Here is an 18,585-nt window from a genome sequence, read left to right as displayed (position 1 = left end):
TATTTGCATATCCACTATTGTTTTTAAGACACAACTTTTTTTTTTTTTTTTTCCAGGGGGATGCAGCAGAGGAAAAATTAGATGACTGGAGAAATCTGCTGATTAGAAAGTAGTCAAAAGGGGTATAAATATGCTTCTTTGCTGATGATCAGTCAAGAACAGTTGTTTGTTGCTGCTTCTTTTTAATACTCTGTTGTCAGTTGAAGAAAATAAGATGTTCGTATTTTTTTCAGGAACATTTTGAACTGAGCTTTGTTTCAGTTTGGAAAATTCCATTATCCCCAGTTTCATTCATGTGGTACTGATACAAAAGTCTTGTAGACTGACATTCAAAATGTTGTGCAGTACGGAGTGCTGAGCAAACAAAAGGGCATGGCTATGCAATGGCTAGTTAGGATCTAAACAATCGTATTAAATACTTGGTTTAAGGTTACTGGTACAGGGGAGGAAGACATGGGAAGAAACCTTGCTTCTTAAATCTCTAGTAGTAAATCATGCAGGAAGAAGGATAAACAGGATTTTAGATTGCATACAGCTGAGAGAGATCAGGAGAGCATCTTGGCAGGGGAGGAGAGTGAGTGCAGAAGAACATTGAAATCTCTCTCTGTATAAGGCTATTCAGTGCAATTGTTCTCAATTGAAGGTAGTCTGTATTTAATATTCAGAGAAAGGGCCAAGAAACCTTGAATTTTCGGGTCATGGGTTAATCTTCCCTTGAGCAGTTAAAAATATTAACAACCGTTTTGGTTTTGATCGCCATTACTTACCTCAGCCCAAGATGAGCTGGGACAATTTGCATGACTGCACCTTCACAATGAAGAGTGAATGCAAGGGAGTGTTTTCTGTGTGAGAACTGAACATGAACTTGGTGAGTCAGCCTTCATAAGACTGTTGTTAATTATCACTAAAGAATCAGCTTCTGCTGGAAGCTTTTGTGAAATGCAGCCTAGGCCACTGTTTTATACAACATACTTTTTTCAGAGACATTGTGCTAGCAGCTTTTTTCAGTTTAAATTGAACATCTTTGTTGATGTTTAAGGAGATTCTTCCAGTGGGACGTAATCACGCAGCCTGCTTTTTAAAGCAACTCAGCCTAGAGTAAACAAAAAGAACACCTGAAGTCTACTTCTTGTTCATATGCACTGCCTCAGGCAAAAAGGCAGCAGAGGTATTTCTTCCACATCCTAAAAGGTCATGGTAGGTGCATGCAGACAGGGAAACCATAGGAACCAGGTGGAGAAGTAAATTGACTGTGAGAGTAAGGTGATAACCAAATTCTTCTTCAGGTCTTTATCGCTGTTGTCAGGGTACTAGGTCCTGTGATCCACAGGCAACACACTGAAGATCTGGGCCACAGGGTTGATAGGCAAATTACTGGGGAAACTGGCTGTGCCCAGGAGGGAAGGTCCGTTGTGCTCTCCTCATATCAGCACTCTAGTACAAGACAGAGTCTGACAATAATGTCCATGCTTGCTTATTTGAAAATCTTTCTGTTGTGGGGCTAGTTCTTCATTTTTATTTTTTATTTTTTCCTACGTTCTATATCCAGCCTGGCGATGGGCATATGCGTTTGCATGTGGTGGCATTTATCTGAGAAACACTTCAAACCTGGGAAAAAAAACAGTGTTGATTTTGTTCACTTTCATGCAAGGAATGATTTTTGAGACTGAACAGATCATTTTCTCACCCCCTTTCATGAGCTGTAAGCAACTGTACTGTCTGTCTTTGAAATTCATGTACTTCAAAAGAGAAAAAGAGAGCAGTCAGTGCATTCAGCAGGTAAGTGTACACCCAGTGAAAAGCCTGGTAACTTTCTGTCACTGTATGTTCATTTCGTTGCTTCAGTTGCTGTTACAGATGCCAATTCCTGGTCCTTGGTTCTCCTGTCACTGGTGAAGAGCAACCACAGCAGCTTAGTTTCCCTCTTTTTTTTCAGAGATGACATCTGGGTTAGATGATACAGCCTACTTCAGAAACTTCTGCTGAGTGCTCCTAGATGAATAAGCTGTCCAGCTCTTCTGCAGGGAAGCCTACAAGTGGTGTTTACACAGCCCACTTTAAAGTGCCTAAGACAGGAAGGTGGATGAATGGGAAGAGAGAGGGACTTCCGCTCAGGAGGCCATTGACTGATTGCTATTTGGGGATAGTAATGCCAAGTCACATGAGTAAGTTTGCTAAGGGAAAATAAGTCAAGTTCTTTTTTCCCTCCTCTCCCCTCCCCTCCGCTTCCCTATACACAGAATAATTAAAGGGATAAAACAGGAGAGGGTACATGCTGTGCACTTAACCCACTTTCAGAGAAGTGAGTGTCAAGACTCTGGCTTTCTGGAAGAGAGTTTATTCAGAAGCTCACAGACATTTTAAATTTCATTCCTAAATAAATCTGGACAGGAACTATTTCCACATCTCTCTCAAATGTACTTTACTGCAAAAAAATCTGAAGATATCTCAATACTTCTGTATGGTAAGTTTGCCCACCCCTGCCTCCTAAGATGTGAAGGGAAATTCATGTGCATTGTAGAACAGCTAGCAGTCGTGTTGTTGAGATAACCCTTCGAGATGCAACAAACAGGATTCCAGTCCCTGTTTTTAAATGAGGTGAACAAGTACAGTCTCTCTGGCTATTGGGGAGCAGATGTCTTTCAGTGTCTCTGTTTGGAGACATCCTACACCTATTCTATTCATTGAACTGGCATCACAGCCAGTGTCTGCATACTGCATCAAGTAGGAGACACAGGCTCAGTTGTGTGTTTGGAGTGAGGCTGAGGGACCTGATGAAAAATGTCACATCTCAGATAAATACTTTTATGAACAGGCCAGCAACTAAACTTTCAGTCTAATCTTTGGCCAGTGTGGGAGTAAGAAATCATCCTAGGGTATCTTCTGTGGAAACAAGAAGGGTGCTCATCCCCAGCCCACAGCTTCAGATATTTCCCAGTGCTTCCATGGAAGCTCTAGAGGGAGGATGGCAAGCCTGGGCTGCTTTCTGGGGGCTGTGTTTCAGGAAGCCACACAAGAGTTTCAGGTCCTCTTTGAATCAGCACCAGAGGAACAGGTGTGGCTTTTCAGATCTCTCCTCTGCTCCTACCCATGAATGAAAGTCTGACAGAGGTGTCTTCCAGCCCGCCATGTTGGTGGTAGGTAGCACCATGGCTTCTGGTCCACAAGTGGGATTTGCAATCAGCTTCTTCCAGTGTTTTTCCAGAGGTGACTCTGAGAACAGTAATTTATTGTTTGTTTGGTTGATTGGTTGGTTTTATGAACAGGATGGGTAACATACTGAGGTAAAGAACAAGAATAGAAACAATGGTATTTGTTTATGCATTTTGAACAATTTCTTAAATCTTTAAAATTCCAGCTTCTTGACTGCTGACACCTAAATATTAATGACTGTAATAAAAGGGGAAAAAAGTGGACCTGAAAGGCTGTTTGCAGTGTAGTTTTATTGGATGAGTACATTGGAAATGCATGGAAAATAATAGCAGAAGAAAACATCCAGCTACAAATGGTTGTATAGTATTACTGACCATAGTGCAGCTGCAGTGCAGGGCTCCTTTTTCCAGTAGCTCTTAGGTGTCTGCTTTCCAGTAGTCCTTAACCACACTCAATTTTGTCTCTTCTAAATTGTTTTTTTCTACAGTGGGCGTCTGGTTCAGACAAACAGCACTGGCATCCTCCTGGACCTAAGAATTAAACACATCTTCTTGAAATTTGCAATTCTTTATTTATTTATTTTAATTAGCGTTTATTTATAAAGCAATGTGGATTGCTTTGCCTCTCCTCTCCTAGGATGTTATCCAGGCAGCTCCTTTTGTCATCAGATCCTGCACTGGCTTCTATCCATGTCATTTAATTGTTCCAACCTTGTTTGATTGCTCATAAGGGTTTCCTCATGCCACAATACAATAAAATGTTGCTTGCTTTACTTTAGTCTGCTTTTCTGAAAGCACTATTTGTATGTGTAATTTCCTCTGTTGAAAGAATACATCTAAGGTTGTGCACCCAAACATGCAAATTAAAGAAATACATACATGCAGGTACGTTGTACTACTTTTCACCGTTTATCCTGATCAGCTCAAAGTAATACAGTGGATAGCTATGAGTTTTTGGTGGTGGTTTTGGCTGAACCAAAAATTCAGGGCAGAATATAAATAAAAAATTACAGTTTTCCCAAAATATTTCAAGCAATATTTTCTTTTCTTTTTCTTTCTTTTTTTTTTTTTTTAATTTCAATTTGTCTTTTAGAATAAAATTTGGTAAATTTTAACATTAAAATTTTGAAATGGAAAATGAGAAAATATATTTAAATGCACTTGTTTGCTACAAAATATTTCTTACTGTAAATATTAAGTAAACTTCATTAGTTTTGTGGTGAATTTTGGCTGATTTGATATACCATTTTTCAGTGAATAAAATATTTTACTAAATAATGTTCATCCTGTCCTGCATAATTTCATTTACTTTTCCTTATAATCTGAATTTGCAGTGGAAGGGTTTATAATGAATGATATTAAATCGGCTCAAGAATAAATAAAGAAAAATATTACCTTGAGAGACAGAAGCTAAACCAAACACAAGCTCCATAACGTGCATAATTAATTTAATGTGTATAATTCCAGTTTTACGCCTAGATATTATGTATCGTGAAAGCATGCAACTCTGAATCTCTGGTTTGAAGGGAATAATTTGCACATTAGGTGAATTTTGTCTGTTCATGTTAAACCAACAATCACAGAGTATTTATATGAAGCTAGGCTTTCTCAGGCTTGAACAGTTTCTTGGGACACAAAATTTCAGTCCATTTGTTCTGTGTTACTCTGAAGATTGCAATGCTTCATATGGTAAAAGTTTGTTGTGTTCACTGTAACTTAAAGATTTTATAAGAAAAGAAATAATGATTGTCTTTTTCACTAAGCACTAATTATTGGTTTCTCAGCTATTTGGAAAACTGAATAGAAATGTGTACATTAGAGCTTACTTTCTCTCTCTTTCTCTTTTTTTTGTTTGGTATGTCCTAGCTTAAATGAAAGGCAGCAGTCAAAGGCAGACCTTGGTAATTGATTTGTAACTAAGACTGACTTCTGCAGACAGAATTAATAAGAATTTTGCAATTGATTTCAAGAGAGCTTGCACAACTGAGGAGTGGTGGAATGTTTATACATTTACAATATATTTGTAGTATATGAGGTGAGCTTTAGCAATATGCTCAACAGAATCAACTGCATTTCTAAAAACAAAGTTGTTAAAGCATTTCAGAACATTACTACTGGTAAGTAATTATGAATAAACTTTTATAGTCTTTTTTATTTACACCTCTTAAAAAAAAAAAAAAAAAACTTGCCAAGTGCTTGAGAGGAACTTACGGAACTGAATTGGTATTTCAGAAAATGAACCGATTCAAATGAAGGTTTAAAAGTAAAGCTCATAAAAGGTTCCAGAAAGCATCTCTGCCTGAGTGGGAAATATAGGTAGTGTCAGACAAAATTATGAACCCTACTGTGTATGAAATAACTTAAGAGGGGAATGTACACCTCTTGCATGAATGTAGCAAAAGGAGAGTGTGAAATGCTGATGTCTGTATCTAGCCATAAGGTAATAAGTCTGTTCACCACCATTAAGAAATTCAGACATGAAAAAGGTAAGGTATATTTTCTGTCTGAAGAGAACCAGTCTGCATAATAACTCTCACTGAAGACATGAAGCTTGTTCCACAAAAGGAAATATCCCCTTGGGCTAGAAAACATTAAAAGAAATCACTAAAAAGCCCTGAGTCAGACTAGTATATTCATGAGACATTGCTAACTTTCTAAACACATATGTAGTTTTTATCAAGAAACTTGCTGTTCCAAAGTGTAGTTTATTAATTGTATCTGCTATTTATCCCTGTTAGTTTGGAAACCGTCTTTTGGATAGAAAATGCCATGTAATGGAGCTAGCATGAGAAAGTACAGAGTTAACCCTCCTGTGCAACCAACTTTTCTCTAAATGACTTGTCTTATATCAAGTTGACTCAAGTTGGTCTTTGGTCCTGGCAAATGCTCTGAATTAATAGAAATAATGAGAACTACACTATATTGAGTATTTTCTGAGACTGGGCCCAGTATAAATTTGTGGCTTAGTGGAGATTGCAAAGGCCAGGCAAGGATTACTCTTCTGAGGAAAAATCGGTCCACTCTGAAGTGCCAGTTTTTCTCTGAGGAAGGGATAGATTGTATTTTGCACAGTGTTTAGGACAATGGGGTTCCATGCTCATTTAGTCCCTTCACATTACTATCAAATACCCGATATTAATTTCAGTGATTAAAAGTGACAGACTACTAGTTTTGTGGGCACTTGCTCTGCAGATAACAATGCACTGTTTGGAAATCACATACCTTTAAACAAAATTGCCCTTCATATCACTGACTTTCTAAAAGCATTGGAAAGGCTTTGGCTTGCTACTTTCATTGTTTCTGTGCCATTATGTATGGAAAATAGTCATTGGGGAGGTAGGGAAAATGTACAGAAAATAGCATCTTTTCTCAAATATCTCCACCGTGAGAAAAGGATTTCTGCTATTGAACTGAACTAAAACATCTCTGGCATTTAAATTGTTTAATTTAAATTGTTTAAATTGTTTGCTTGCTTAACACAGAATATTAGATGACATATTAATGAATATTATATGACTTTAATGACATTAAAGAATATTATATGACAGTGGGAGCACATCCACATATTTGATAGCTAAAACAGATCTATAATACTTCATCCTTGTTTCTCTTTTCTGTTCTTTAAAACACCTGGAATGTAATTACATATTTTCCATGACCCTGGCACAGAAAAATACCCTCTTCTGGCTTGGAGTGGTTCAGATAACTTTATTGCAGAAAATCACTTGCTTGAATTTTAATGACCTTACTAAATGTCATTTTTGTGTGGACTTTGTACTAGGTGAGGTGGAAAAGAAGCTGACAGCCCTCATAAAAAGCTTGCTATGCTTCACTTAAGAGAGTTCTTTTTCACACTGTTAGTCATCCACACAGAGGATGCTTATGAGAGCTATTTTTAAATAAAAGACTTCAAGGACTTGTCAGAGCTTGCTTTTCCCAATACATGAGAGCCACACACAGATAACTACACTTGGAAAACTTGAGGGGGAAAGTTGTGCCCTTCCCATCAGTAGCTTCTTAGCTGAAGATTAGGCTGCTTTCCTTCCCTGTGGGGCTCTCCTTGCTTCTCTGTGGGTTTGGCAGTGGATTGTGCCTGCTCTACCAATTACAGGAAAGTCTCTTTGTACTTTGAAGCGTGCAGTGGTACTCCATTTTGCTGAAAAGTTTTCTTGAGGAAATTATGACCCTGTTTTAGGTTGGTATTGCAACTTTGTCAGTATTTTCTGCCATGACGTGTAGTAACTGAATTAGTCTGTCACTAAACATGTGATAATGCATGTAGATTTAATAACACAAATATCTAGTTCGCTCCTGCAACAATATTTTGCTATTGTCCTCTGGTTTTGATAAACATTTTTTTTTAAATTGCAAAGAAAACCTCCTCGTAGGCAGAGAAATTAGTTTGCTTGTTTGATTTCTTTCAAACTAGTACTGAATTTCATTTACAAAATAAAGAAAGGTGAAACTGCATTTTTGTCAGGAAAACACCAAATATGTGATCTGAGTGTGCTTATGTAGTATAGTTGATTGAGTTTGAAGACAGACAGAAAAAAAAATACTCATAGAGCTCTTCAAATGAGCAATAGATTGGATGCCAAGGAAGTTATATTTAGTGTTAGCAGTGATAATTGTTGGAAATTGTTGCCTTTCTCTAAAAGAAATCTAGATTAGACAGTTCTCCCCAGGATGTAGTTATCTACCATGTCAATTTTGAATAAGCTTTTAAAAGTTTACCATGGTGATGAAAAATTGCTTTGGTTGTTGTTGTTTTTTTTACAAGTTTTTCATTTTCCTCTGTTGTTCCTTACCTAACCAATTTCTGAAGGTTTTTCCATTTTTTTTTTCTTTTGATACTTTTTTAGTTATCTGCAGCAATTCACAGTATCTTATGGTATAGCACTCTAGATTATCATTATGTGTTTGTGCAGGCTAACATTTCCTGGAGGGATTTTGGGTTGTTTTCTGCTTTGCTTTACTGGAAAGGAAATGTAGCATATACTTAATTTGGTTTTGTTTCCCTTGTATTCCATATTTACAATTCTCTACCTTGTTCTTGCATATCATTATGCGAGGAAGAAATCTCTTCTGTGCTGCTCACATAGTGCTTTGTGTCAGAGTAATATTCACTCTGGAATATGGAGCTATCTGAATGAGCCTGCTCACAAGCCATTCGACATCCTTACACAGCTGCAAAGACTCCCTTTCTCATTGAGGAGACTGTTAAGCAGGATGTCATGATCCTTTGGTACTTTCTTTTCTCTTGTTCTCCCATGGCATGTAAAATTAAAAGTTCTGGCTCCAGCAAGGGGTGTAGAAATCTTCACACTCTTCTAGTCTCTTCTTCCATGCAAACAATAGCTGTCTATGAAAAGGCTATGCAAACTGGATCTCATAGACAAGAGAAGATATCCCTGGGTTTCCTTTCCTTTGATATACATATATATATTTGCCTATATAATTAGGGGATCTTCCTCATCTATTCAAAGTATAAGCATTTGGATGGCCTAAATTCATTTGTGTACTCTATAAACTCCAAGGCCTCTTTCTATGATTTCTGAGTCCAAGAGCAAAATCAAAGAAAAAAAACATTGCAGTGTTTGTTTCGACGCAGTATCCACTGTTCTGGTCATTCCTGTTTAACCCTAAAAGCTCTCAGTCAACCTTCTAAGCTGTCAATTAAATATTTAGTTTCAAGAAAATTTCTTTCTTTTCACTACAAAGGCAGATGAAATATTATTAATATGTTAAAGTATTTCAGGTCTTGAACTCTAACTTGAGGCCTTTGGGGATTTTCTTGATCTTTTCTTGAAGAAGATGCAGTTTTTCTAGACAAAAGACTCTGCTTCTGAGTCCTTATCATTTGTTAATTTACCTTCAGGATTTAAACCACTAATATTTCTACCTATTCTGTGGACAAAAAACATTTTGTAGCCATTCTTCTCTGCACCATACCATAATAAGGTAACTCACATGTTGTTCTTCTACCACTGCTACCTCCTCTTCCTCCTGTTCTTTTTCTAGTAGCCTTAGAGTTTTGAACCCCATAAAGGCAAGAGCTACACCATATAATTTACTGCACTGTTCTCATATACCTATTCACCCTTTTCATGAAATTCTGCTATGACAGAAAATTTTCATCCTCTTTCACAGGCAGCCATAAAATCTGTACCTCAGCAGCAGAGAAGAAAAGGATTTATAGTGCATGCTTTCTCATCCTGAAAAGAAAAGAAAAGAGACTCCTCCAGAGTTTAATAAAACTGAACCTTAGTGAGGACTAGTTCAGAGTAATGACCTAGGTCAGGTCATTTCTGCTATTCATGTAAAAAATTAGTTCATGCCCCTGAATTTTGAAGAAGACTTTTTCTACAAGTTCTTCACAAATGAAAAATTTCTACTTTATACTGGGTAAGGTTCACTATCAATAGTCTTCTAATTCAGACTTTTTGGAGTACCAGAGATCTTTGAAAGAGTACCAGCAATTGCAGCAGTTGTCACAAGATGAAATAGAGTATTCTTGTCACTGTATTTTGATGACTGATGCAAAGAGACTGTCAAGAAACCAAATCACTGCAGACACACTATAGCTCTTAGGGAATCTAGACATTTTGTTAGATGTTCAGAAATATATTCCCTCTTTGTTCCCAGTTCTTAGATAAGACTGTGGCTAATTTGGATTACATGTCAGTGAAGATGTACTTACATCAGGACAGTGCTCTCAGTTTGCCCTTGAATCTACAGTCTTATCTTGTCACTAGTGCTGGCTAATTTGGTTGTTTGTCATATGGCTTGGTGCATCTACTTTGTCCCTTATACCAGACTGTGACTCCAATATTTCTAATTGTTTTCAAACAATTCAATTCCTATGGAGCAAAACAATCCACAAGAAGGTTAAGAACTCCCTGCTATACTGGTAGATTGTTCAGTATTTGTCCAATATCTCTGCTAAAAAACAGAGTGCTTTGAAGAGCTATCAGAATGGATGGAAGCCATGGAAGTCCACTACACAGCTACACAATTGGAGCCTACCTCTGTTAAAAGAGCTCAAGCTACTTCCAGTATTCTTGAGGAGTAGCTCCTACCTCCTGTATGTAATTCCATGGAATTACATGGAAGAACACAAGGGAATACAGGCTATGACTACATGATAAGGAACTGAGAAAGGAGTATACATTTTACATATACATATGCAGAACATGCAGGAAGGGTTAAAATAACCTGCTTTTCAGTAACTCTCTATATGTAATAGCCCTCTCCCCATCTTCCCACCCCTTGTCCATAAATTATGCATGCTGAGCAGTGGCTAGTAGCACACAGCTCTCTTTGCAAAGGTACAAAAGAAATGATGTCATGGTAACAGCCGTAGCCTAGTAATTTGTGACCTTGTCATATGCACAAGATGCATATCAGAATGGTATAAATGAAACAATACAAGGAATTTGGTATGGAAGTAAAGACTGGCATTCTTATAACCATAGAGATTAAATGCAAACCAGTTGGATGCAAACATACGTCCCATAACTCTAAACTGCTGGGAGTGTGAATTTACGATGCTGAATTAATGAACAATGGATTGTTCATCTGAATCGAGTTGCTCACAAACAAGGATTTCTGTAGAATTAATGCTCTCTTCTATTTTATCAGACATTTCCAGACCTAACTGCATGTCATGGCCCCCACCCCCAACACCAAAGGGTTTTAGTCCCCAAAACTCTGCAAGCATAAGCCTTTTTGGGCATGAGCTATCCAGCACTACAGGATGGCACACACTGGAGCCCGGGCCCTGACCACAGCTGCTGGTATCTTCCTTAATTCAGACATTAAATAATCCTCTTGTACAGAGGCTTTAATTAATGGATTTAAAACCTGTTAATCTTTTTACACTTCTCATCACCCACTTTATAATATGAGTCTAAGAAGTAGCTGTATGGTTTTTTGAATGTAATACTGTACTGTCACCCTCTGAAGTGAACAGAATAGAAAACTTAAAGTAGTAACATCTTACATTAACTGCAGGTTATACCCCTATTCTGAGGAATTTTCTGAAAAAATGAAGTGACTTAATGTCATTCCAAAACAGCTTTTTTGCCACAATGCAACCTTGGGCTATCATCAAATGGTGATATCACCAATTTTCTGTCTTTTTTTTTTTATTCTGGCTTGGTTCTCTGCCTCTCATTCAACTCTAATGAGACATACTGTTCGTCAAACTTTGATGCCTAGACAGCTGGACTGACTAAATCGTTTTTGAAATGCTACTGCATCTCTCACATTGAAAAACACTTATCATTAACACAGAAAACAGAACGTGATACACTATAAAAGCAAAGATCATTCTGAAGTTCATAATATAAAATGATGTTATGATCTAAAGTAAGAGAAACAAGGGCAGTGCTGAAAGTTGCTCTGCTTAGGACTGTAGAGGGAATGAGAAAAGTAAATAATTGTTAGAAATATTTCCTCTATTGTATTTGTATACAAAGGGGATAAACAAAAGAAAAGGTCACATTAATAGCTCATTTTTTTGGGGCATAAAACAAACTGAGGAAATTACAAATTCAGGATTATTACTTTTTGGTTTGCTGAGCTGGATGAAAGGCAGTATTTAATTTGTACTTAATCCTGCATGCTGGTCTATGTCTTTTGGAGAGTTATTTGGAGAGGGATAACAAGACTAAGGAGATTTTAGAGTCATTTGAACAAAGTGCTTAAGATGAATCTGAACAGACAAGAACCTAAGTCTAAAAGCAAATAAAAGAAAATTGATTATTTAGGAGAGATGGGGTGAGGGAGAAAAGATTAGGACAAGAATGGTGTTTACTGTATTGACTGCAAGTAAATGACCTCTGTGTTCAAAACAATAATTGCCTAAAATAGAAATAAGACCAGATTTATGGTTAAGCGATCAAAGCCCCAGCATTTCTTGTGGCATTTTAATGGAAAGCGTTAGAGTTATGCACATTCACAACATATTCAAGTGGGTGTATGTATTTTATTTGCTAGCAATAGACATTTTTGTGCTTTTCTGTGGCCAGATTGGCTAAGTTGTTGTTTGAAATCATTTGTACAAACACAAAGAATAATAATTGATTTGGTCTACAATAGTATTTTCTTCTGTGAGGTAACATTACCCATAGACTTCTCAAGTTCTATGCCACACAACTAGTGACTTACCATGTGGATTTTCTTTGCTGTATGCAACAAGCATCAATTTTACTTCATCCAAAACCAGTACTGGTTCTCCTCTGTATTCCAATGTGTCCTAGGGTAACATCTAGAGCTTGTGATAGTCAGTCCTGTACTGATACGTCTCTTCATGCTTGCATCAGACTTGCTGGAAAATAAAACAATATGCTTAGGGACCAACTTAAAACACCTACCAATCCAAATATACAAACAAACAAATATCTCCATACTGCTCATATTTTAATTTACTGGACTTAGAAAGATTCGGAGAAATACTTCTTCCAGTGACATCTGTGGGAAAGATTGAAAGGTACATTGCATTATTTGAACTATTTTTTGGCAAATATTTTAAATGTTGGGTGGAATTTGCCTTTGCTGTAATATAGACAGATGCTGCATGATAGAAACCCATAGAAGCTTCCAAAATTTACCTGTCTCCTTTTATGTTTCAAAATCAGCATGCGAAAATACACCAGTGTTTTCACTTATACTATGGACTTAAATTTTTAAATGCACTGAAAAATTGGATCTGAGTACAAGTATGAAAAAAATAAGTTATTTTTATCTGTGCAAATGCAACACCCTTGTACTGGCACACTTACACAAATCTGAGGGACTGATTGTCTTAATCATCTGCCTCTTTGGCTCTTCCTTCTAACCAGCTTCTTACAACCCATCCTCTGTTTCCATTGGCAGCTTTTGAAACAGTAAATCTCATCTCTGTGCTTGCGCAATACAGACATGGGATTCAAATGTTCTCAAACTCGGCATTTGAGCAGGGAAGTACCTGTGCTAAATCCCTCTGACTTTCTTTTTCTCCCATAGTGGACCTATACAGCCTCCTCCTGGCTCACCCTGCCTTCCTGTATCTCTGCTGGGATTTTACGTACTTGTTGATGACTCCACTGAAGGCTTTCTTCTGACTTTGAAAAGCAACTGCCGGAGAATAACTTGACACTTCAAAATGTTGTGAGGTAGAAATGACTGTAACCCTATCTGGAAGGTGGGTGTTGGAGGGTGGCTGGAAATAGAGTGTCGGACCAGGGGAAATTGTGTAGGAGGAACTCTTAAAACAGACATTTTTAAAGACTTGTCAAAATAATATTTTTTATCATATGATTTAACGCTATGTTAAAAGAGGAGGCTAGTACCAAATTTTCATTGATATTCCATTTCTCTTAAGACCAGGAGCTCATGTTAGTATATCACCTTTATTAGTTTATAGTTTTCTGCAGTCATTACAGCTTTTCCATGGTGTCAAAAAGCTTGTCACCTACAATATTTTCAAGAAATATTGTCTCAGCTTTGTTTTAAAATTTAAGAAACCGTTTTATTACATTACTCCTGTTATCCATTACTAGAAAATCTAAAATATTAACATACTTTAAGGCATGAGAGAACAAGTTGCTTTTGAGCTTATTTTAGAATTGTATGGTATTGGTTTTGCAAAGTGGGAGCTAGAGGCATGTATCCATCTTCTGCTGTAGAAGTATTTAGATGCACATACATCTTCTCTCTTTTAAAGAAGTGCTCTTACAATGTTTTACCTACTAGTCAGAGAAAGCTAATGATACATCACCTCTTACAGTTGCTAAACCACCATAAGTCCGTTGCTTTCAGTCACCTACCCTCATCCTACAAACGTAAATGGCTAACAAAACCAAAACAACCTTCCCCAGGAATGCAGGGCATAAGCAGAAATTTTGAGGTGAGTGACAGTTGTGGGTGGGAAAGAAGTGTCCTTTGATTTCTTTTGTTATTACATTTTAGTTGCATTTTTATGACCATATCCTTAGGAAAATCAAGCATGGAGCATTGTCTGGAGAGCTTCTGGGTGAAAAGAGATATTAAATGGAAAGATGAACAGGGATGAGAACAGAGATAATGTGCAGAAGAGGGATGGACAGATAGGCAGCTGGAGCAAACAGGGCAATATCCACTGGAGGCAGCTTCTCTCTGCTCTTTCCGGCCTCTGCTGCTCTGGGTTCACTAAAGTAAGTGAAGAGGAGAAATCCCTGTGCTGTGGGCCCTGTTGGCATGGAGGACAGTGGTGAAGGAAGTGATGCTGAGTAGCCACTTCCCTGGGGTGACTCACCGATGGTGCATTTCTGTCTGCAGGTGTAGAAAAATATCTTGTCTGGAAAGACGCTGCTCTGCTATACCAGTCTTTCTATAACTTTTTCTTCCTGCTCTCCCATTGTACTTATGTCCTTATAGGTTAAGTATGCAAGTCCTGTCTGCAGCAGTAGTTAGCATGTACTGTCCCAGGAATCAGCAGATAGACAATAAATCTTTTTGTATCCTGGTTTGCATTATGTCTTGATAGGAAAGTAAATCTTGCCCTCTCAGCAGCAAGCTATTCTTTCATTGCAAGAATGCTGCTGGTGAATGATGTTTCCAAACTGATAAATGTGGGATTTCCTATGCCTCAAGTTATTTTGTCTGTCTTGAGTGTTTATGTTTCAGCTTTGTGAAGTAATCTATCTGGGGGAAGGCACAGAAATAATTGGCTGAGCCTTTTTCTTTATAACCATACATCTATAGTAAATCCAAATGTGAAAATAAAATCGTGCTTCACCCTGGTGCTGGGATGTTGAATACAGATAGCTGTGCTTCCACAAGCATGCTCTATTCCTGTATCTCTTTATAGCTGTTCATTTAAAAAAAAAAAAAAACAGCTAATGCGTGAAAGATGAAAAATGTCTGGGAAGAAAATAGACTCCTGCAACCGATCTAGCTGCCTCCACAGCTTTCCTGTTAGGTGACTGGAAATGCTCATTCAAACCACTTACCTGCAAACATTACACTTCAGTGTAACAACTGACTCTCCTCTAGCTTCCACAGCTTTAAAATCCACCTACATTTTAGGCTTTGTCTGCTATATTTGGTTTTCAATCCTTAATTGCAGTACTTGAAGAGGAAACAGTTAAACAACTTTTGTCTCTGTCTCTTTGTATTCATTCGACATTCTTTTCCTCCTCCTTCTCGAGGGCTTTCCATGCCAGACTGCACACAAGCTGACTTTCAGCTCATGTCAGGGAAGCACAGGGACAGACCTTTGGATAGACTTTTACAAGATTTATTGATGGCTTGAAGTCATTACCTGTGTCTCTGCCACATTTCCTACAGGTTGCAACTTTGTCTCCTATTGCATTCCTTCATCTACGCTAAATATTGCCTATTGTTTTTCTGCCCTGCATCCTAATTCCTGATGGTGACAGGGCTTCTGCAGTCAACTCTATCATCTTTTCCTTCCTGGAAATAAAATGATGAAGAAGGATATTACCTAGGAAAAACTATTTTCTTTAGGACAATTTAATAAGCCATGTGTGACTTTAGCCACCTTGTCCTGTTTTTGATCCTTTGATGGTCTCCATTTCTTAAAAATTACAACAAGCGTAGATAGTATAATGCAGCCTTACAACACCACATCTTGCAAGTGGACAACTGAGGCATAGAAAAGTTAACGATGCATGGAGGGGCTGAGAGAGAGAACCAGGAGGAGATAAGTATTCTCTTGATTCCTATTTTGTCACGTACACAAAACAGAGCAACCTTATGTCACAGAAGGGGCAAGAGTAAATTACAGTAAATTGCAGCCTGGAAAACAAAACACCATCAGTCCAGCTCAAGGAATTCTGCAGAGACTGATACCACAGTGCTGTAAGTTTGCTAACAAAAAATCAGTCCTAAAATACTATGCTGAAAAGTTAAAGAAGGGAACCAGATCTCTGGTAGATCATCCGCTTTTCTGTAGATACTGGAAGCTCGTGCAGCATCCAAATCTGCTGTGCCGTGTGATGTTTCAGAGAGGCTCAGAAGCAGCAGCCCCTTGACTTTCTGCAGCTCCCGAGCCCCATTGGCTGGAAGGCAAAGCAGAGGCGGAGAGTGCCCTGAATATTTTTCTCCTCCACACACCATAAAGCAGGCAGCCGGTACACACTCTCTGACAGCAAGACTGGTGCTTGCAGTTTGAAGTTAGTTTCGGCTCGGCAGCAGTCACTTGAGCATTTTACGTTTACCTCTCTTAATGGAAGAGCAAAAAAAACCAACCCTGCATCGTAACAGTGAACTAAACAGGAACTGAACGTAGGGGAAAATCTCATACAAACTTACAGACTGTTGGGACTCTGTGACACAGATCACCGACGTGAATGTGATGATGATCAGAAACTGCATCTGTGAGAGCGTAAACCAGCATTTGTGAGTTTGAAACCTTATTTTGTGACAGCAGTCAAAGTGTTCTGAACTGCTGCCTGCCTTGGTGCTGGCTTATTTTTCTTCTCTTCCCTAACTGAAAAGCCAAAGGAGGATTTCAGAGGAATGCAAAAAGGACAGGAGTTTTAAAAGCAGGAAGCTGAAAGGGGGTCTCCATAAGATGAATTTCACCCAGCACCGTGGAACTCTCCAGCCTCTGCATTTCTGGAACCACAGCAATGGACTGCACGGGGGTGCCAGCGAGCCCAATGCAAAGGGCCACTCCTCAGGAGGCTGCTACGAGCAACTCTTTGTTTCCCCTGAAGTGTTTGTGACTCTGGGCATCATCAGCTTGCTGGAGAATGTCTTGGTCATTGTGGCAATAGCCAAGAACAAGAACCTCCATTCGCCCATGTACTTCTTCATCTGTAGCTTGGCAGTGGCTGACATGCTAGTGAGCGTATCTAATGGATCAGAAACTATTGTCATCACGCTGCTAAACAATACAGACACAGACGCACAGAGCTTTACCATAAATATTGACAATGTCATTGACTCAGTGATTTGCAGTTCCCTGCTTGCATCAATTTGCAGTCTCCTCTCAATAGCAGTGGACAGGTATTTTACTATCTTTTACGCCCTCCAGTATCATAACATCATGACGGTGAAGCGCGTAGGGGTCATCATCACGTGCATCTGGGCTGCTTGCACAGTCTCAGGCATTTTGTTCATCATTTACTCTGACAGCAGTGTTGTCATCATCTGCCTTATTAGCATGTTCTTCACCATGCTCATTCTCATGGCATCCCTCTATGTCCACATGTTCATGATGGCTCGGATGCATATCAAAAAGATCGCAGTTCTTCCTGGGACTGGCCCTATTCGCCAAGGGGCCAACATGAAAGGGGCCATCACTCTCACTATCCTGATTGGAGTTTTTGTTGTGTGCTGGGCCCCATTTTTTCTGCACCTCATCTTCTACATCTCCTGCCCCTATAACCCTTACTGTGTGTGCTTCATGTCCCATTTTAACTTCTACCTCATCCTCATCATGTGCAATTCCATCATCGATCCACTTATCTATGCGTTCCGGAGTCAGGAGCTCAGGAAAACATTCAAGGAGATTATATGCTGCTGTAGTCTGAGAGGGCTTTGTGATTTGCCTGGCAAATACTAGACTGAGGTGGATATGTTACTGTGTACTCAGCATGCAGCACAGACTTCTGAGCCTTCAGATCCTCTTTTTCAGCAGAACTTGGGTTACATCTTTAAGAGCAAACACCTCTTTCTCTCTCCCTTTCCTCTCATCTTTGTATCCCATTCACGTGTAATTCATACTTCTCTGTAGTGTTTGTGATATCTACTCTTTGCAATTTATTTGCCTGGGAAGAGAAGAGAAGTAGCGTTTCATACCAGTTTGTAAGTGAGCAGATAAATGTAATGATGAATGTGAAATACTAACAAATATGAGCAGCTGTATGTTCCAACTGCTGACAAAATAAAAATCTTGCCTGAGTTACAGTATATATTGGCTGATGATGTTCCTTACTCTGTTGAAGTAATTACAGCTATCCATTACATTATGTACAACTTAAAATAGAGCATATGCTTGTCTATTAATGTATTAAAGGTTCTCTGGAATTAGGAGGCAGATTTTTCATAACGGTAACTGGAACCAAGGAGCTGTGTTCATTCATTGTATACACTTTTCCTCCTACTCCAAGAGCAGCAATCCGGATCTTTGTTACAGTCACTGCCTACAACAATAAGGTTTTTCAAACCCTTGCTAGCCAGACAATCGAAAGCTTGTTTTGTTTTGTTTTCCAATATGATGATAGCTGTGTGTCTGACAGCACCTTTTTGAAAAACTGAAATTGTTCCCTGGAGCATCAGTTAGCTCTTGATGTGTTTACTAGATTGGCATCCAGGTACGCTAGCACCCTCCATTCACTCGTGAAGCAGGTACAGTACTAACATTGACAGTGCCAGCACCTGCCTAAAGCTTTGCTGAGAGATTCAGCTGATGAAGATGAAGAGGGGACTTCAGTTTGAA

The 18,585-nt window shown here is 38.6% G+C and overlaps 1 protein-coding gene across 1 annotated transcript; it reads left to right on the top strand.

The window, feature by feature from the left end:
* The first annotated feature begins 16,277 nt into the window (after positions 1-16,277).
* Positions 16,278-18,228, top strand: MC4R (melanocortin 4 receptor). The gene has a single exon (XM_083826105.1). The coding sequence runs from the start codon at positions 16,714-16,716 to the stop codon at positions 17,707-17,709; it is 996 nt and encodes a 331-aa protein (XP_083682231.1). The 5' UTR covers positions 16,278-16,713; the 3' UTR covers positions 17,710-18,228.
* The last annotated feature ends 357 nt before the right edge of the window (positions 18,229-18,585 follow it).

Source organism: Anser anser (genome assembly GCF_964211835.1).
Source record: "Anser anser genome assembly, chromosome: 2".
NCBI lineage: Eukaryota > Metazoa > Chordata > Aves > Anseriformes > Anatidae > Anser > Anser anser.
Note: the sequence above shows the minus strand (reverse complement) of the source record. Positions and strands in the feature narration are given on the sequence as shown.

Excerpts from the sequence above, each read along its gene's own strand:
- MC4R (XM_083826105.1), top strand. The coding sequence starts at position 16,714 with ATGAATTTCACCCAGCACCGTGGAACTCTCCAGCCTCTGCATTTCTGG.